This window comes from Mizuhopecten yessoensis, unplaced genomic scaffold (assembly GCF_002113885.1).
Source record: "Mizuhopecten yessoensis strain PY_sf001 unplaced genomic scaffold, ASM211388v2 scaffold2249, whole genome shotgun sequence".
Lineage (NCBI taxonomy): Eukaryota > Metazoa > Mollusca > Bivalvia > Pectinida > Pectinidae > Mizuhopecten > Mizuhopecten yessoensis.
In genome coordinates, this window is record NW_018404452.1 from 150,406 (window position 1) to 173,114 (window position 22,709).

The window sequence follows — 22,709 nt, forward strand, 5'->3', positions numbered from 1 at the left end:
ATAATTAAATATTCTTTTAGCATTCTAGTAGATCACTGTACATAATTGAATCTTATTTTAGCATTCTAGTAGATCACTGTACATTATTGAATATTCTTTTAGCATTCTAGTAGATCACTGTACACAATTACATATTATTTAAGCATTCTAGTTGATCACTGTACACAATTAAGTATTATTTAAGCATTCTAGTAGATCACTGTACAGAATTAAATATTCTATAATCATTCTAGTAGATCACTGTACATAATCAAATATTCTTTAAGCATTCTAGCGGATCACTGTACATAATTAAATATCCTTTAAGCATTCTAGTAGATCACTGTACAGAATTAAATATTCTATAATCATTCTAGTAGATCACTGTACATAATCAAATATTCTTTAAGCATTCTAGCGGATCACTGTACATAATTAAATATCCTTTAAGCATTCTAGTAGATCACTGTACATAATTGAATATTCTTTTAGCATTCTAATAGATCACTGTACACAATTACATATTATTTAAGCATTCTAGTTGATCACTGTACACAATTAAGTATTATTTAAGCATTCTAGTAGATCCCTGTACATAATTACATATTATTTAAGCATTCTAGTAGATCATTGTACACAATTAAATATTCTTTAAGCATTCTAGCAGATCACTGTACATAATTAAATATTCTTAAGCATTCTAGTAGATCACTGTACAGAATTAAATATTCTATAATCATTCTAGTAGATCACTGTACATAATCAAATATTCTTTAAGCATTCTAGCGGATCACTGTACATAATTAAATATCCTTTAAGCATTCTAGTAGATCACTGTAGATAATTTAATATTCTTTTAGCATTCTAGCAGATCACTGTACATAATTACATATCATTTAAGCATTCTAGTAGATCATTGTTCATAATTAAATATTCTTTAAGCATTCTAGTAGATCACTGTAGATAATTTAATATTCTTTTAGCATTCTAGCAGATCACTGTACATAATTAAATATTCTGTAATCATTCTAGTAGATCACTGTACATAATCAAATATTCTTTAAGCATTCTAGCGGATCACTGTACATAATTAAATATTATTTAAGCATTCTAGCAGATCACTGTACACAATTAAATATTCTTTTAGCATTCAGTAGATCACTCTACACAATTAAAGTATCTTTGAGCATTCTAGTAGATCATTGTACACAATTAAGTATTATTTAAGCATTCTAGTAGATCCCTGTACATAATTACATATTATTTAAGCATTCTAGTAGATCACTGTACAGAATTAAATATTCTATAATCATTCTAGTAGATCACTGTCCATAATCAAATATTCTTTAAGCATTCTAGTAGATCACTCTACACAATTAAAGATTCTTTGAGCATTCTAGTAGATCACTGTACACAATTGAATATTCTTTTAGCATTCTAGTAGATCACTGTACACAATTAAATATTCTTTAGGCATTCTAGTAGATCGCTGTACACAATTAAATATTCTTTAGGCATTCTAGTAGCTCACTGTACATACATAAATATTCTTTAAGCATTCTAGTAGATCACTGTACATAATTGAATCTTATTTTAGCATTCTAGTAGATCACTGTACACAATTAAGTATTATTTAAGCATTCTAGTAGATCACTCTACATAATTAAATATTCTTAAGCATTCTAGTAGATCACTGTACATAATTACATATTATTTAAGCATTCTAGTAGATCATTGTACACAATTAAATATTCTTTAAGCATTCTAGCAGATCACTGTACATAATTACATATCATTCAAGCATTCTAGTAGATCACTGTACATAATTTAATATTCTTTAAGCATTCTAGCAGATCACTGTACACAATTAAATATTCTTTTAGCATTCTAGTAAATCACTGTACATAATTAAATATTCTTTTAGCATTCTAGTAGATCACTGTACACAATTAAATATTCTTTTAGCATTCAGTAGATCACTCTACACAATTAAAGTATCTTTGAGCATTCTAGTAGATCATTGTACACAATTAAATATTCTTTAAGCATTCTAGCAGATCACTGTACATAATTACATATCATTTAAGCATTCTAGTAGATCATTGTTCATAATTAAATATTCTTTAAGCATTCTAGTAGATCACTCTACACAATTAAAGATTCTTTTAGCATTCTAGTAGATCACTGTACACAATTGAATATTCTTTTAGCATTCTAGTAGATCACTGTACATAATTGAATCTTATTTTAGCATTCTAGTAGATCACTGTACACAATTAAGTATTATTTAAGCATTCTAGTAGATCACTATACATAATTGAATATTCTTTTAGCATTCTAGTCGATCACTGTACACAATTACATATTATTTAAGCATTCTAGTTGATCACTGTACACAATTAAGTATTATTTAAGCATTCTAGTAGATCACTATACATAATTGAATATTCTTTTAGCATTCTAGTAGATCACTGTACATAATTAAATATTCTTTAAGCATTCTAGTAGATCACTGTACACAATTGAATATTCTTTTAGCATTCTAGTAGATCACTGTACATAATTGAATATTCTTTTAGCATTCTAGTAGATCACTGTACACAATTAAATATCAGATTACTGTACATGTTTAAAGATTCTTTAATCATTCCAGCAGATTACTATAAGCAATTCACAGATTTTAAGATTACTATGCCTAATTAAAGATTCGTGAAGTATCTTACAGACGGTATTTTGTATGAAGTAATTGAACGTTCCTACATGAAGGTAATCATAAGTAAATATATAAAAGTCTGCAATAAGGTACATTAATAAATAAAATAGATACATGTAATCGAAACAGATTCTTTAGATATATAATGAAAACCATTTGATCATCATAATCAAATGATTGTAAATCTTTATAAAAATTTAAGATCAATATTAATAGTTAACGCATCATGTAGATAATTGTTCATAATCAGCACATGATGTAGATAACCGAAAGTTTACAAATATAACCCCTAAATAATCATAAATAATACATATATATCCCATGGATCATCATAAACGAATTATTTAAGATCATCAATAATAGCAGATCCATTAAGTTATCCTGAATATTTAACGGATGCTGTAAAATCGTATATAAATGGCAGATCCGTTAGATAATCAGAAAAGATTCAGAGATCCATTAGGTAATCAAAATTTAACAATAAGTAGATCATCCTAATCAAAGATATTGTAGATCATTGTAAACAACCAGCTGATTCGTGTTTGCTTATCGTAATTAATCAACAGATAGATAATCCTTATTTGTCAAAAGATCCTTTCGATTATGTGTGTATGATGTGGACAAGTCGCACGACTTGTCCATTTCAGATGCCGCATAAACAAACGAACTGCAGATATTGGTCGTGACTTGTAATAGGATGTGGAATAAACAAATTTTCATTGTATTTCGAATAAGTATTTCTGGGGGAACAATAAAGGGTCTAGCCATGCAATAAAATATGTCTTTGAAAGGTATCCCGAAACGTTAGCAATACATGACTTAGCTACGCTATACATGTGTCCTATAGAGGTATCCCGAAAGGTAAACAATAAAGGGTTTACCCATGCCATAAATGTGTCCTATAGAGATATCCCGAAAGGTTAACAATAAAGGGTTTAGCCATACCATAAATGTGTCCTATAGAGGTATCCCGAGAGGTTAGCAATAAAGGATTTACCCATGCCATAAATGTGTCCTATAGAGACATCCCGAAAGGTTAACAATAAAGGGTTTAGCCATACCATAAATGTGTGCTATAGAGGTATCCCGAAAGGTTAGCAATAAAGCGTTTACCCATGCCATAAATGTGTCCTATAGAGATATCCTGAAAGGTTAGCAATAAAGGGTTTAGCCATACCATAAATGTGTCCTATAGAGATATCCCGAAAGGTTAACAATAACGGGTTTAGCCATGCCATACATGTGCCTTATAGAGATATCCCGAAAGGTTAACAATAAAGGGTTAAGACATGCCATAAATGTGTCCTATAGTGGTATCGCGAACGGTTAGCAATAAAGGGTTTAGCCATGCCATACATGCGCCCTATAGAGGTATCCCGAAAGGTTAACAATAAAGGGTTTAGCGATACCATAAATGTGTCCTATAGAGGTATCCCGAAAGGATAGCAATAAGGGTTTACCCATACCATAAATGTGTCCTATAGAGATATCCCGAAAGGTTAGCAATAAAGCGTTTACCCATGCCATAAATGTGTCCTATAGAGATATCCTGAAAGGTTAGCAATAAAGGGTTTAGCCATACCATAAATGTGTCCTATAGAGGTATCCCGAGAGGTTAGCAATAAAGGATTTACCCATGCCATAAATGTGTCCTATAGAGATATCCCGAAAGGTTAGCAATAAAGGGTTTACCCATGCCATACATGTGTCCTATAGAGATATCCCGAAAGGTTAACAATAAAGGGTTTAGCCATGCCATAAATGTGTCCTATAGTGGTATCGCGAAAGGTTAGCAATAAAGGGTTTAGCCATGCCATACATGTGCCCTATAGAGGTATCCCGAAAGGTTAATAATAAAGGGTTTAGCCATACCATAAATGTGTCCTATAGAGGTATCCCGAAAGGTTAGCAATAAGGGTTTACCCATACCATAAATGTGTCCTATAGAGATATCCCGAAATGTTAGCAATGAAGAGTTTAGCCATGCAATAACTGTCTACTGAAGATGTTTACAAAAGGTCAGGATAAATTGCTTACGATAAATGTCGATAAATGTCCGGCAAGGTATGGTTTTCTTTTCAGGCATGATTTATCAAAGCAATATTGTATAGTAATGCCGGAAAAAACAGTTTTCAATACTAAGTAACAGTATTTTTGCACGGGGATCCAAAAGCAAATAAGGAGGCTTATTTATGAAGTCTTAGAAATATTTGCTGCATAAACTATACAAATGCTACTATGTATTTACATACGTATGATACATGTAAAAGAAATAACTTTGTTTCTTTTCCAGGTATCTTTGAGTGCCTGTTTGAAATGGAAGATGAGACCAATTGTCCGTTTAATCAAAGTGATAATGATGATTGGTTTTGGACGAGGCATCAGGTAAAATAATTAAGGCGGGAATGATTGATCAATAATTGTCATGTATTAGCTTAATGATGAATGCTACCTCACCCTTACACAGACCCAAAAAAGAGTTCCACATTAATTCTCACAAATGCGTTTAAACTACTGTGTTATATAATTTTTAAATTCCTAGCATAAACACTTAGATCCATGTCACTCGGAGAAGCTGGGTGGGTCCCTAAGGCATCACATCCACCCTGACTTCCTGTCTGGGTATCAGATTGTCCAGAAAGTAGTGTAGGTAACAAGTGAGCTGGTAACGTTTTGATGCTAGAATGGGGTTAATGCCACATTTCCTTTATAGGACACATGAGCGAACAGTTAAAATTTCTTCCACCAGTAAATTGTAATGTATATGATGACTTAAGTACAGGAGTATGTAAATATGCCCTAACGTCACTAATTATGTTAACCAATTTTAAAACCATACCGGAACCAGTATCTGAGAACCAGTCAACGTGGCTGAATCCATGGAGTAGATTCCACACTCTGGAGGACATGTTGCGTAATTGTACCAATGTTGTACCATTTTGTCTAGGTGGCCATCCTATTGTATCAATAGATGTGTGGATCGTGTGTATATTTTGTTATTACTGAAGACATCATTAAATTTGACATTTATTACATTTTTAAAGCATAAAAAATCAAAAATGTAAAGCATTAAAAAGGGCAGGAATCAGAAACGTAATAATTAGCGCCATATTATAATGACGTCATGCTTGACAACAAGGCTGAGCGCCATTTTGAATGGGATACTCAACGCAATTCCGACTTTTTCTGCTATTTTCTTGCACGATTGCTTATAAAAATGTTATTAATTGTTTATTTATGTAAATACTTAAGTGTGCGTACCAAACATTTACGATAACAACCACTTATTCTACCGTCGCTTCATTTGAATCTGAACAAAAAATGTTAACTTTGAATGCAGCAAATAGAAGATATTGTTATGATGGTCAATACCAAAAAGTGATATTTTCGCACTGTGAAAATATCACTTTTGATATTTGTCACTGTGTGAAAGATATCAATTACATCAAGTTGATAAATTTCTATATTTCACTGGCAAAAATGTAAAAAATCCAATTATGCAATATTGCTTTTGTATTTTAGGATGAAACACCATCAGTAGACACTGGTCCCAATGGTGCTATACAAGGAGACGGTTACATGTACTATGAAACAAGCTTTGACGTGGAGGAGAATGACACTGCTGTACTGCACACAGATTTAATCAAAATTGGTAAGTCAGATATTGGATCAAAATATAAAAAAAATCGTAAAATCTATTTTTATCATTTGCATTAGTGTTACTTGTATATTCATTACTAATAGAGTTCTTGACCAAATTCTACATCATATGTAAAAGTTTCCAAACCCCTCAAACCTGCATAAGGATTTAGTCTTTTTCTCCAACCCATAAGCCAAAAGAACAAGTATGGCATACATGCATCTCAAATTTAACGATTAATGCAAGACAATAAATGTTAGCTTTAGTAATAACTCTCATGTTCCTGAGAATGTGTCGCTTGCCTTTTGCAAGATTGTCACAGTCAATCTAACGACGTTTTGACAAGCTTTCCATTGTGATGTCATCAGATGATGAAATGTCGCTGAACGTGGGAAACATATCGCATGATTGTTCCGTATTAAAAAATAGGTGTGTCTCACCCTGTAAAGGTGTATCCAAACTTTCCCCGTTGTGTGCTATCATTTTCTCCCCCATTAGACAGAGATATTCAAACTTCCGGTCAGCGAAACATATTTCTGCCTTTTTTTCTCTTTTTTTCTAAATATCTTATTTCTCCCAGCCAAATATTATATATATATATAATACTGATAGGTATATACAGATACATGTATATATGAATAAAATGATAGGAACTGCCAGGGTTGGGGAGCACTGGAGTCAGTCCCTTAAACAATATGGTGTCCTCACACAGGAGGGCTCTCATTCATTTTTCTCTGCTAATTTTATCTAAATTCAATTATTTCAATTTCATAACATTTTTTCATCAATATAACATTCAGAAATTTGATTGGGAAATTTTGTACATGGAGTATTTGGCATATACAGAACAAGAACTTACTACCACATTTCACACACAGCACACACATCAAGACGTGTTTACATGTACAACAGTATCATAATCACCAAAACATAAACAAAACACTTATACACATACATATGCATACACATATCCGTACGTACATAACATACACTCCTACGATCTACATACGTACATACATACATGCATACATATGCACGTACATACACACTAACATCAGCAAGTATGCATGCACTTACATACGTACACATGCATGTAAATACAAACATGCATGCCTAATATTGCATGTATCAATATAAGCACCAGAAAATACATATAATGTTCATGCACTCTACTAACCCGTATTGTGTTTGTTTTTGAAGAGAAAATTATCAATCAACAAAAAGAAAAATTGTAGTATACAAAAAATTCTCAAAATAAATCCTTCCATTCCATCCATCTTTGATCAAATATTTCATTGTATACATTTCTTACTGATAAAGCTTTCTCAATATTGTATCTGAATGCAAGAAACTAATTCCAACCATTTAAACTTATCTTCTGGGGTTTTCTGGAAACAGTATATATATAATATTTTGTATACAAAAATATATAGTTAATGGGCATAGGAGCATTTTCAGTAATTCCAAAAAGTATTGTTTCCAACTTAAAGTGAATGATTTTCCTTATTCTGCTAAATAATCTCTCTTTTAAATCTTGCCATAGATTTAAGGACTGTGGACATTCCCAGAATAGATGTTCTGTAGTTTCTGTTTGTATTTTACACATATTACAGATATTGCATTTGACATCCCAATAGTATTTAAATTTTCTTTCAATACCCATTTTCTTTCAGCTGTATTTACTAATTTAATTTTTCCATTTAATATGTCATATATGTCTTTACAACCTATTTTTTCTTTACAATAATATAAATAGTACTTGGTATGAAGGGCCTCTCCAAAGTTGTTTCTGCAGTTAAGTTATAATTTATAATCTAATAGACTGGCATATACTATGATAAATCAAGAAGTTTCCAGAGTTTATATTGCATTTCAGTTTAAAATTTACAAAAGTTAAAAAAACGTTATTTTGCTCTAATAGATCACAAACATTTTAAACACCCCGATCAAACCATTTTCGGACAAAAAAAGACTTTTTGCCAATACCAAAAAGTGGGTTATACCAGATAGGGAGAGTTGAGAACTGCTTGATATATTTTACTTGTGTTACTTCTGAAACATTAACCCATGCCTTAAAAACATCCTTCCAAAACATATTACTAGTCTTATTTTTTTTATAAAGTCAATTCCCATATCTGATATAGTTTCTCCTGGAAAGTGCTCTGTTTCAAACATATGTATCCAGCTTTTACCATTATTAGGGCCCCGTATCGGAGATACGGGTGCTCTATAGAAATCACTCTGTCTGTCTCTCTGTCTGTCCGTCCACAAATTTTGTTCCTGGCTGATAACATTGGTATATATGGACTGATATACATGAAACTTGGTCAAGATGTTCAGTTCACAAAAATACACATTGAGGTAAAAAGTCAAGGTCAAGGTCATAATGTTCAAAGGTCAAGGTCAAATTTTACATCTTTTCACTGATGAACATTTTGTTATGACATTATGAAGCACAGTTGATTAGAATTAAACAAGGAGTCAACTGACCTAAGGTCGAGGTCATCGGGTCAGGGGTCAAGGTCAAATTTTGTAGTTTTCGCTGGTGAACATTTTGCTATGACATTATTAACAAAGTTGTACGGAATTAAACAAAGAGACACACTGAGGTAAAAAGTCAAGGTCAAAGGTCAAGGTCATTGGATTCAAAGGTCAAGATCAAATTTTGCATCTTTTCACTGATGATTATTTTGTAAAGACATGATAAAGCAAATTTGATCAGAATTAAACAAGGAGTCGATTGACCAAAGGTCAAGGTCATTGGGTCAAAGGTCAAGGTTAAATTTTGTATCTTTTCACTGGTGAACATTTCGCTATGACACTTTGAAGCAATGTTTCTCAGATTTAACCAAGGGGTCAACTGACCAAAGGTCAAGGTCACTGGATCAAAGGTTAAAGTTAAATTTTGTACCTTTTCCCTGATGAACATTTTGTTATGACATTATGAAGCAATGTTGTTCAGAACTAAACACAAAGTCAACTGACCTTAGGTCCAGGTCACGGGGTCCAGGGTCAAGGTCAAGTTTTGTATTTTTCACTGATGAACATTTTGTTATGATATTAAGAAGTAAAGTTGGTCTGAATTAAAGAAGTCAACTGACCAAAGATCAGGGTCACTGGTTTTATTGGTCAAGGTCATTTGGGTCCAAAGGTCAAAGACAAAGTGGATCCCTTACTTTGACCCTTGCTCTTGATGTAGGAGGTATATAAGGTGAAATAAAACAAATCAAAACTAACGAATTAGTATTGCACTGGTATTTACATTTCTGTTAGCCCAGCAAATATGGAGATGGAAGGAAACTAGACTCACATCAAAGTACATGTAAAATGTATATTTTGCTTCCTTGCGATTCTTTTAGAAGTCCAAATGTCAAACGTCAAGCTCAGCTATATGGGCAGATCGCTTCTTGATGATTATGGGGGATATATTGCCACAAGACGGGGCCCTTACTGACCTGTCAGTGTTCTAGTTTTTCAGTAATCTTCGTATCCAAGTGGACTTCAAACTAGAAAGGAAATTATTGATGTTAATCATTGTAAGGCCTCCACTTTTATACTTTTGGATTAAAGTATTTCGTTTAGTTTTGTCGACAGGAGATTGCCAAATGAAGTTAAAAAATGTTGTGTTTAGCTGCTGAATAAAAGTGCTGGTTAGTGTAGGAATTGCAATGAACAGATGATTCAGTTTTGGTATAATTATTGATTTCAATACTACAATACGACCAATAGGGGTTAAAATCCTACGTGACCATTTGGTTATACTGTTATTTACATTTTTTAGGGCTTTCACATAATTCAAGCTTATAATCTCTTCTAAGTTAACTGAAAAATGAATACCTAGCAAATCAAATTTTGTTTCCACCCATTTTAATTTCCATCTTTGATGGTAGACATCTTCGCTGAATTTCTTGCTGCCAATCCAAATAACTTTTGTTAAATCATTATTAACTTTTAGACCAAAACAATCTGAAGTATTTAAAGCTTCATTGGATGAGTTTCTAGATCGATCTAAAATTATTGAGGTAATCTGCAAACTGTAAGAGTTAATAATCCTTATGTTTTATTTGTATACCTTTGATATTTTTATTGTTTTTGACCAAAATTGCTAATATTTCAGCTACTAGTAAGAACAGATACGGGGAGACTGGTTCACCTTGTCGACATCCTCTTTGTATCTCAAAAAAATCAGACAGTATACAATTTTGTGTTATTGCAGAAAAAGTATTTTTGTATAAAGTTTTGATACATTTCTTAATGCTTTCACCAAAATTAAAAAAGATCAGTTACCTTGTATAAAAAAAATCCATGAAACCGAATTAAAAGCTTTTTCAAAATCAATGAATATTAGAAGTCCATGTATATTGTTTAATTCAGTATAATTCATAATATCATAAATTAGTCTGGTGTTTTCACCAATACATCTACCACTTAAAAGACCTTTTTGAATCTCGAAATTAATATGGTCTAGAACTGATTTAAGTCTGTTGGCTATACAAGCTAATGCTAGTTTATATACAACATTTAGTAATTGGTCTCCGGTTTTTCATAAAATGTCTAAGTTTATCACCTTTTGGAATACAAGTTATAATTCTCTGTCTTTGTGTAATTGATAATTCACCCTTATTTTACCCAAGGTTCACAGATCTAACAATAAAAAAAATCAAATTTACCCAAAAGAATTTAAAAAACAAACTTGTATAGCCATCAGAACAAGGTAATTTAAAGTTTTTCATGTTTTTTAAAGCAAAACGTAGTTCTGTTTCTGTTAATTCTCCTTCAAGGTTTGAACGTTGATCATCAGTTAATCTAACATACTCTAGACCATTTAACAAATTATTTAGATTAACATTTTCTATGTTATCAGAGTGGTCACGATCAGCATATAGCTGTATGTAAAAATTCATTGTTACTGCAAGAATACCATCTTGACTTGTTAAAAATTCACCACCATCTTTTTCAATTTTAACTATAGTTTTGTTCACATAAAGTTTCTAAATTACAAAAATATTCTGATGGTTTTTCGCCCTCATCTAGCCAAGTTACCTTTGAACGAATCATGTGTCTTTTCATTTTATTTCTTCTAATATTTTCTAACTCAATCTTCTTTTGTTCATATGTCTCCAAATTTGATGCCCATGTATTGTTACCTTCAAGTTGTTTTAAATCATATAGTAATTCTTTTTCTCTGTTATCTCTTTCCTTTTTTCTCAATGATATGATATGGTAATTCCTCTTATCTCCATTAACAATGTTTCTAAAAATGATTGATCATCAATACATAGTACGAGTTCTGAATCTGTTACATTTGAAATGTCATTATTATAAATAGGTGAACAGTATTGTTGTTTTACCTTAACTATTGTTTCATTAACCTTTTTGTACATATTCTTATATTCATATAAAAGACTATTTTTAAATTTCCATAGGCCCCTTCCTTTTACAAAATTACTTATTTTTATTTCTAACGAGATAATTGAATGGTCTGACCTATAACCTATACGAATATTACTTTTATGAATATAGTTAGAAATATTTTCTGAGATTAGAAAGAAATCTTATCTAGCTTGTTTTACAGAGTCCTTCTTTCGTCATGTATATCGTCTATAATTAGGATGGACAAATCTGAAAGAGTCAATCAAATTTATATCTTCTATAAGTTTTAAAAGCCTTGTACGAGCATATTTCTGACTTACCTTAGTGTTAAGAACAATAAAAAGACGTCAGGTCCACAACGCATCAACATCACGTCAACAATATGTTTAGCATGTAACGTTCATATTACATTATTTATATGATAGGATGATAAGGGTAAGATACAAATAATCACTAACCCCCTTGAGTTGAGATGGGGAATCTCAACCCTCGTCAAACGACTCTTAAGTGTCCAAACACTCGCAATCCTCGTTTTTGGCAGTTAACTTAAAAATATCCCCCTCGGGTTGAGATTCAGATGTCTTACCCCTCAAAAAGAGTGAATGATTCTATTATTCCCATGTGAGTGTTCCGTATGGGACTAATAGATTATATCACCCCCTTTGGGGGTACGATAAGGGAATCTCAACCCGAGGAGGAAGATTTTAAGTTGCCACATACTCAGGGTTGGCTTGACGTTGATGGATTGTTGACGTGACGTCATTGTATTGTCACTCCCGTTAACTCAAGAGGCACTAATGTGGGACCACCAGCAGGCTTACAGCATCAATGTAAATAATCAATAGTACTTAAGATTAATATCAATATTATATTTTGACTGAATGATTCTTGATAACAGTATAAAATAGTAGTACTCTTAAATCTAACTAAACTTTCTGATGCCATTTGTAGTAATTTTCTGATGCCATTTGTAATGTGTGTCCCCTTCCAGAATCGGAATTAGAATCAGAAATTTGATAGATATGTTCTAGGCATTTTGCACTGTTGTTCCACTGTTTTTGTTTGAATCAAATTCGGAAAAAAACTTGCGCACAAGACGTAGGACACGGGTAGGAAAAGGTGCTGTTAGGCGAATACCAAGTGTTATCGGTGTTAAATCAAACGGATCCAGTGGTTGTACCCACTAGGGCCTGAACATTGATAATCTCGTCCATTTGGTCACTACACGTGGTCTGTCCGCCTGGCACACTTTCTTGCAGGGCCATACTGCACTAACAGAAGAATCAGGTATCAAGACCATTGTGCATTCTCGTAACGATACTTCCATACGGTTTCCGACATCATCAGTATCGTACGGGAATTTACATGTCATCAAGCCAACAACAGCTGATCACTGTAAGTCAGTTATTCCTCTGAATTTAGTGTCCTTAAACAGTCGCTCGGTGAAGAATAAGTCATTGTCCATCGGGGATTTTGTAACATCACGGGACATTGACATTCTTGCATTGACAGAATCCTGGTTGGGTTCAGATATCGATGACCAGACACTAGCTGAGCTAATACCAGCAGGATATGGATTCCACCACAATGCTAGACTCGGCAAACGTGGTGGTGGGGGTGGCTGTTCTGTTTAAGAAAGGCCTAAGTGTGAGACATCTCTTTTCCAGCCATGATGATGTATACACACACTTTAAGCACATGACTTGTTCTGTCATTGCTGGTGATAAACCAAAGGGCCCGACGGTCAAGGAGTCAAGAGTAAGGGCAGGGTCAATATTTGTATGTGTACTTGTTATGTAATTATGTATTTATACATTTAATTTACGTCTTCAAAACTACTGGGTCAATTATGACCAAATTCGACAATTCGACTTTGATCATCACTAGGACATGGGGATCTGGCTGAAATTTATGGCGCTGCACGCTCAGGGGCCTGAGGGGCGGGGCCAAATAAGTAAAAAAATGGGGTTATCTTTAAAAATCTTCTTCTCTACTCCTTCAAGTAGCAGAGAGTAATGGCACACTTAAATATAATTATCAACTAGCTCTCTTTTGAATTTTTGAAATGTATGGCCCTTGGGTCAAGTGGCTGGGTGGGGTCAATATTGTATGTTATTGATCGTTGTATCTTTGAAACAGTTGAGATCCCCACCCCATAACCATATATAGTATTGCTGGGCATCAAGAGGCAAACACAAGCATGATGTAAAAATAGGCCCTGATGTCTTTCCCCACCCCTAGGGACTTAGTGTCTCGGTTATATCTTTGAAACCGTTGAGATCCCCGCCCGATAACCATATATAGCATTGATGGGCATCAAGAGATAAACACAAGCATGATGTTAAAATGGGCCCTGGGGTCTTTCCCCTCCCCTAGGGACTTAGTTTCTGGGTTATATCTTTAAAACAGTTGCGATCCTCACCCGATAACTATGCATACATCTGCTGGGCATAACGAGACGAATGCAGTAATGATATTAGAATTGATCCTAGGGTCTGGCCACAACCCTAGGGACCTAGTTTCCTTATCATAGATTGGAAACAGTTGAGATCCCCACCCCATAACCATGCATAAAATTGCTGAGCATGAAAAATCTAATACAGCTATGCTACAGGGATAGGCCTTGGGGTCTGACCGATTCCCTTGTATCTCATTTGGATAATATCTTGCCATGATTGCTTAGATATCCAGGTGAGCAATAAGGCCCTCTTGTCCTCTTGTTTAATGAATGGTCTACCTTTTTAGCCCACCAAGTTGTTGTACTACAAGAGATTATTATCACGTGTGACCTAAATTTCCACTTAGACGATCTATCTAATGTTGATGCTCGCCAGTTCTCTGGGCTACTAGATTCCAGGGGTCTGATTCAGCATGTGACAGACGCTACACACACCCATGGTCACCCATAGTCATTTATGGAGCAATTTCAGTGATTCATTTATGTCAAAGTGATGTAAAGGGGAGCCAATCTGGTGATCATCTTGCTGTCCACGCAACATTTAATTGTAGTAAGCCAGATCGTGCAAGGAAAGGGGTGAGCTTCCGGAAATTCCGCGAAATTTCAATACCAGATTTCAACAATGACATCCAGTCTTCTTTCGCCCTTCAATCTACTGAAGGCGGGGTTGATGATACACATCTGGTATAGAAGCAGAAGCCCTTATAGAGAAACACGCATCTTCCGCGACTCTACAGACTACAGACAGGTGATAACTGTGAGACCGAATGCCCCGTGGTATAATGAAAATCTCCGCGTAAAAAAACAGAACCGTAGAAAAGCAGAAAGACAGTGGCGACGGACCAAATTAACCATTCACCAACAGATTAATAGGGAACAATGTCGGCTAGTTGGTTCACTTCTCATTCAGTCAAAGAAGGCTTATTATTCGGAAAGAATCGAAGAATGTGGTAAGGATCATAGACAGCCTTTTAAACTCACCAAAAACCTAATGGGCCATACAATTGAAATTATCCTGCCAAGCTGTAATTCTGAAAAAGACTTATCAAACAAGTTCAGTGATTACTTTCTGAATAAAATCAGCTCAATCAGGAAACATTTTGACGAAGTGAACTCTTCTGCTGACAATGATATCTTTGTTATGACTGCTGACATTGAATTTGATGGGGAACCATTGGCAAAGCTCCCACCAACAACTCAAGACGAATTGCGCAATATCAATCATGACCTCGCAATCGAAGTCCTGTGAGAGTTTGATCCACTGCCTACAGACCAATGAAAGCAATGTCTTAAAGCACTGCTTCCTTTGTTTACCTCAATCATGAACAAATCATTGGCAAAGGGTTCCATTGTGTTTTAAGAAGGCACATGTAAGACCGTTGTTAAAGAAGCCTGGAATGGACAAGGAGGAATTGAAGAACCTACATGAGCTTGTTACCATGTATCAGCCGTAACGCGCACTGTGGTCGGAGACAGAATCATTGTTGTGTGTCCCAAAATTTCGTACTATCACTTATGGAAACCAGTGCTTTGGGAGGGTTTCGACCACGTTGTGGAATAGCTTACCATCTCCTATTAGAAAGTCAAATACCCTGGCCAAATTCAAGAGGAACATCAAAACTCACCTCTTCACGTGTGCATTTTAGGGTCTCTGCAAAGACATCATGTAAATACCATCCTTTATTTGTTCAATCATGTGCACATTGCTTGCTTAAATGTATGAAAGAGATTTTAAGCCTTTGTTTTTGTTTCGCAATTATAACTATTACTATTATCCATATGTTGTAAAGCGCTTTAGAGTAATTTTACAAAATAAATAGGGCGCAATATAAATGTTGTATATTATGATTATTATTGTTGACGTCATACCATTGTTATGAATAGGGGAAAACCCCGTCTCAACCCTAGGGTGAGACAGGCATATGTATTGTTAACAAAGTTTATAGAGTATATATATGTATTGTTAACAAAATGTATAGAGTATATATATATGTATTGTTAACAAAGTTTATAGAGTATATATATGTATTGTTAACAAAGTTTATAGAGTTATTATATGTATTGTTAACAAAGTGTATAGAGTTATTATATGTATTGTTAACAAAGTTTATATAGTATATATATGAACTGTTAACAAAGTTTATAAAGTTTATATATAATTATTGTTAACAAAGTGTATAGAGTATATATATGTATTGTTAACAAAGTTTATAGAGTTATTATATGTATTGTTAACAAAGTTTATAGAGTATATATATGAACTGTTAACAAAGTTTATAAAGTTTATATATAATTATTGTTAACAAAGTGTATAGAGTATATATATGTATTGTTAACAAAGTTTATAGAGTATATATATGTATTGTTAACAAAGTTTATAGAGTATATATATGTATTGTTAACAAAGTGTATAGAGTATATATATGTATTGTTAACAAAGTTTATAGAGTATATATATGTATTGTTAACAAAGTTTATAGAGTATATATATGTATTGTTAACAAAGTGTATAGAGTATATATATATATATGTATTGTTAACAAAGTGTATAGAGTATATATATGTATTGTTAACAAAGTTTATAGAGCATATATAATTATTGTTAACAAAGTTTATAGAGTATATATATGTATTGTTAACAAAGTTTATAGAGTATATATAAGTATTGTTAACAAAGTGTATAGAGTATATATATGTATTGTTAACAAAGTTTATAGAGTATATATATGTATTGTTAACAAAGTTTATAGAGTATATATATGTATTGTTAACAAAGTGTATAGAGTATATATATGTATTGTTAACAAAGTTTATAGAGTATATATATGTATTGTTAACAAAGTTTATAGAGTATATATATGTATTGTTAACAAAGTGTATAGAGTATATATATGTATTGTTAACAAAGTTTATAGAGTATATATATGTACTGTTAACAAAGTTTATAGAGTTTATATATATATGTATTGTTAACAAAGTGTATAGAGTATATATATATATTGTTAACAAAGTTTATAGAGTATATATATGTACTGTTAACAAAGTTTATAGAGTTTATATATATATGTATTGTTAACAAAGTGTATAGAGTATATATATGTATTGTTAACAAAGTTTATAGGGTATATATATGTATTGTTAACAAAGTTTATAGAGTTTATAGATAATTATTGTTAACAAAGTGTAAAGAGTATATATATATATGTATTGTTAACAAAGTTTATAGGGTATATATATGTATTGTTAACAAAGTTTATAGAGTATATATATGTATTGTTAACAAAGTGTATAGAGTATATATATGTATTGTTAACAAAGTGTATAGAGTATATATATTTATTGTTAACAAAGTTTATAGGGTATAAATATGTATTGTTAACAAAGTTTATAGAATATATATACGTCTTGTAAACAAAGTTTATAGGGTATAAATATATAAACTCTATAAACGTTGTTAACGGTACATATATGTACTCTATAAACTTTGTTACCAATACATATATATAAACTCTATATATTTATGTATTGTTAACAAAGTTTATAGGGTATATATATTTATTGTTAACAAAGTGTATAGAGTATATATATGTATTGTTAACATAGTTTATAGAGTATATATATGTATTGTTACCAAAGTTTATAGAGTATATATATAGAGAGAGTATATATATCTTTTTCATTGCATATGATATATGAGTATCTACCAGATAAAGAGGTAGATATATTTTTGTTAACTATTTGATTATGAGGAATATTTGACTTGGTATTTGCGATCTTGAAATTGAATTGACACATATATAAGAGGCACGGTAGTGTAGTGGTAGTACACCGGGCTCGTGACCGAAGGGTTGCGGGTTCGAGCCACGGCATGGCACTGTGTTGTATCTTTGAGCAAGATACTCTTTAATCCGCTTGTTCTAGTCTACTCAGCTATAAATGAGTACGTGGTTGGGCAGTGCTAGAATGGCTGTGTGATCCCCAGGGAGTTGCGAAAGATGTTGACCGGTTTCAAAGGCCCTATAAACACGGATAATAATGTGTGAACCACTTTAAGACGACCTACGAACTAGGTTGTGATAAAAAGGTATATACGAACCTCCAAATATTATTATTATTATTATTATTATATACCTTTGACAAAATCCTGATGTGAGATATGTGGCTAGTGATATATATATTTTGTTGTCTGTTTCAGAAACCCCAAGTTGTCTCTATTTCTACTATAACATGTATGGTATAAGCATGGGCAAACTGGCAATATACGTAGAAAAGAACCAAGTCAGAAGCGAACTCTGGTCAAAGTCTGGAGATCAAGGCCCGTATTGGCTGAAAGATAAAATCAACATTTCATCCTCAGGCATGCCCCAAAACGTGAGTAACCTTCCATTTTATATTTCCAATGCCAAATTTATACTGCATATGACTTAATCAGAAAAATATAAAAGCATATCTGTTCACCATTTTTCAGTTTGGAGGGACATATTTGCGATTGTTCATCCTCATTTAGGTTCCACTATATAACTATTATTTGCAATCTGTCCGTCAGTTGCTTAGTCAATCAGTCTGTCTGACCGCCAGTGCGTCACATTGTCCGGGCACATCTCATACACTCTTTCATCAAAAATATTTATTGCGTGTAATACTGCGCAGGAATAGAACTTGCCTTCACCATAATTACTGCTTAGGGCTGAGAGGGTCTCCACTGATATAACTGCACGGTAATGGGAGTAGCCTCCTCCCCCACCAGTGTCATCGCATGGAACTCGGAATAGATCCCCACCGGTACTTCTGCAGTTTATCTGCAGGAATGCATGTCGTCCGTTCCGTAATACTGTGTTCAGTGCATAGTTCCTGTCATATTATTTAGCATGAGAGTACATTTAGGGTGTTGTGAAGACCATCATTTTATTTGTCCACTTTGACCTATGTATTTCAACCAATAACCTCTGCAAAGGGACATTACGTGTGTCCTATAGTCTACAATGGTTCAGTTTTATCTGCTTGCATTAGTACTGATTCACATGCACTCTTAAATGTATTATATCATCTGTTATATATGTCAAACGTCTGAGTAACCTTGATTACACAGAACTACTTGAGACCATCTGTCGTCTGTTGCTACCGCATTCTTGGTGCCAATCTCTTTTTCTCATAACGAAATCAGGTCCCCAAACAGAGTAGGAGATGACCAACGTCCTGTTTGTTGAGGATTGTATTATTAGTGAAATGTAATAGAAATGAATATTTCTCGTAAATTTCTGTACGAGCATTCATAATGACAACCTTTCAAGCACATCATCGTTGATGTTTTGTATGACTTAAAGTAGACAGCTACCGGGATATGTAACGATATCATTTAATCAATTCTACCATGTTGGAATTGTTGTCCCCAAATTAAGAAATTTGTCATGTTTTCCTTTGACAGATCAGTATAGAGGCTACTGACGGAGATGGCTTCCGAGGGGATGTGGCTGTTGACTATATTGTACTAGTTAATGAATCTTGTCCGGAAGGTAAGAAACACGTGCATTGTTCTGATGATACAAACCATTGTCTAAGTACAGTCGAAACTGACTGTGTCCACCTCTATCGATAGACCAACTGTGTTGAGAGACCACTTGTTATATTCTCAAATTTATTCATTTCTTTTTTCACTTAACCTGTGTTAAGAGACCATCTCAATTGGAGGCTATTGTTTTGGACTTTCCATATGTGGTCATTTTATACAGGTTTCAGTCTACAAAGTATTGAGAGAGTAATATGTGCTAAGAACCGTGCCTTCATGCTACGGGATGGTTTTTCGTAGGGATGAAGCAATGGGGTTTATCTGCGGTAAAGAGCACGCCCCTTTCCCTCAATCAAGGTCACTGCAAGTGGTCGAAAGTGCAATAATTTATTGGCATCATTACCTCTCCCACCTCAAAGATAACACCTAAACAATAAAAGCATATGTAACTAATAATGGCAATTTCAATATTTAAAATCCATTTTTCAGCATTTATCATTTTCTTTTTCATTTTTCTATGTTTTCATTATGATTTTTCATGTTAATTTTGTTTGCAAGGTGATAATATTATATGACATCTTTTTTCACCTGACATACATTACATTATCACCTGAAGTACATAACATTATCACCTGACAAACATTATCACCTGACGTACATTACACCTGACGTACATTACATCTGACGTACATAACATTATCACCTGACGTACATTACATTATCACCTGATGTATATTACAGTACACATGACGTACATTACATTACACCTAACGTATAATACATTATCACCTGATGTACATTACATTATCACCTGACATACATTATCACCTGACGTACATTACATTATCACATGACGTACATTACATAATCACCTGATGTACATTACAGTACACATGACGTACATTACATTACACCTGACGTACATTATATTACACCTAACGTTTATTACATTATCACCTGACATACATAATCACCTGACGTACACTACACCTGACGTACATTACATTATCACCTGACGTACATTACATTATCACCTGATGTATATTACAGTACACATGACGTACATTACATTACACCTGACGTACATTACATTACACCTAACGTATATTACATTATCACCTGACATACATAATCACCTGACGTACACTACACCTGCCGTACATTACATTATCACCTGACGTTTATTACATTATCACCTGACATACATTACATTATCACCTGACTTACATTACATTATCACCTGACGTACATTACATGATCACCTGATGTTTATAACATTATCACCTTTCGTACATTACAATATCACATGACGTACGTTACATTACACATGATGCACATTACATTATCATCTGACGTACATTACATTATCACCTGATGTTTATATCATTATCACCTTTCGTACATTACAATATCACATGACGTACGTTACATTACACATGATGCACATTACATTATCATCTGACGTACATTACATTATCACTTGATGTTTATAACATTATCACCTGACGTACCTTACATTATCACCTGATGTTTATAACATTATCACCTGACGTACCTTACATTATCACCTGATGTACATTACATTATCACCTGACATACATTATCACCTGACGTACATTACATTATCATCTGACGTACATTACAGTACACCTGACGTGCATTACATTATCACCTGACGTACATTACACCTGACGTACATTACATTATCATCTGACGTACATTACATTATCACCTGATGTTTAGAACATTATCACCTGACGTACCTTACATTATCACCTGATGTTTATAACATTATCACCTGACGTACCTTACATTATCACCTGATGTTTATAACATTATCACCTTTCGTACATTACAATATCACATGACGTACGTTACATTACACATGATGCACATTACATTATCATCTGACGTACATTACATTATCACCTGATGTTTATAACATTATCACCTGACGTACCTTACATTATCACCTGATGTTTATAACATTATCACCTTTCGTACATTACAATATCACATGACGTACGTTACATTACACATGATGCACATTACATTATCATCTGACGTACATTACATTATCACTTGATGTTTATAACATTATCACCTGACGTACCTTACATTATCACCTGATGTACATTACATTATCACCTGACGTACATTACATGATCACCTGATGTTTATAACATTATCACCTTTCGTACATTACAATATCACATGACGTACGTTACATTACACATGATGCACATTACATTATCATCTGACGTACATTACATTATCACCTGATGTTTAGAACATTATCACCTGACGTACCTTACATTATCACCTGATGTTTATAACATTATCACCTTTCGTACATTACAATATCACATGACGTACGTTACATTACACATGATGCACATTACATTATCATCTGACGTACATTACATTATCACTTGATGTTTATAACATTATCACCTGACGTACCTTACATTATCACCTGATGTACATTACATTATCACCTGACGTACATTACACTACACCTGACGTACATTACAGTACACATGACATACATTACATTACACCTGACGTACATTACATTATCATCTGACGTACATTACATTATCACTTGATGTTTATAACATTATCACCTGACGTACCTTACATTATCACCTGATGTTTATAACATTATCACCTTTCGTACATTACAATATCACATGACGTACGTTACATTACACATGATGCACATTACATTATCATCTGACGTACATTACATTATCACTTGATGTTTATAACATTATCACCTGACGTACCTTACATTATCACCTGATGTACATTACAGTACTCCTGACGTACATTACATTATCACCTGACGTACATTGCATTATCACCTGACGTATATTACATTATCACCTGATGTACATTACAGTATACATGACGTACATTACATTACACCTGACGTACATAACATTCTCACATGACGTACATTACATTACACCTGACGTACATAACATTCTCACATGACGTACATTACATTACACCTGACGTACATAACATTCTCACA

General features: G+C 33.4%; 1 protein-coding gene across 1 annotated transcript in view; it reads left to right on the forward strand.

Moving 5' to 3' along the window:
* Nucleotides 1–22,709, forward strand: part of LOC110445369 — a gene marked incomplete at its 5' end in the record, with an annotated part of 208,636 nt that overhangs the window by 149,054 nt on the left and 36,873 nt on the right. Inside the window, 4 exons of the mRNA XM_021489943.1 lie at nt 4,986–5,077; nt 6,215–6,344; nt 18,359–18,534; nt 19,589–19,676. Coding sequence (XP_021345618.1) covers nt 4,986–5,077; nt 6,215–6,344; nt 18,359–18,534; nt 19,589–19,676 — 486 coding nt within the window. The remainder of the gene's footprint in view (nt 1–4,985; nt 5,078–6,214; nt 6,345–18,358; nt 18,535–19,588; nt 19,677–22,709) is intronic.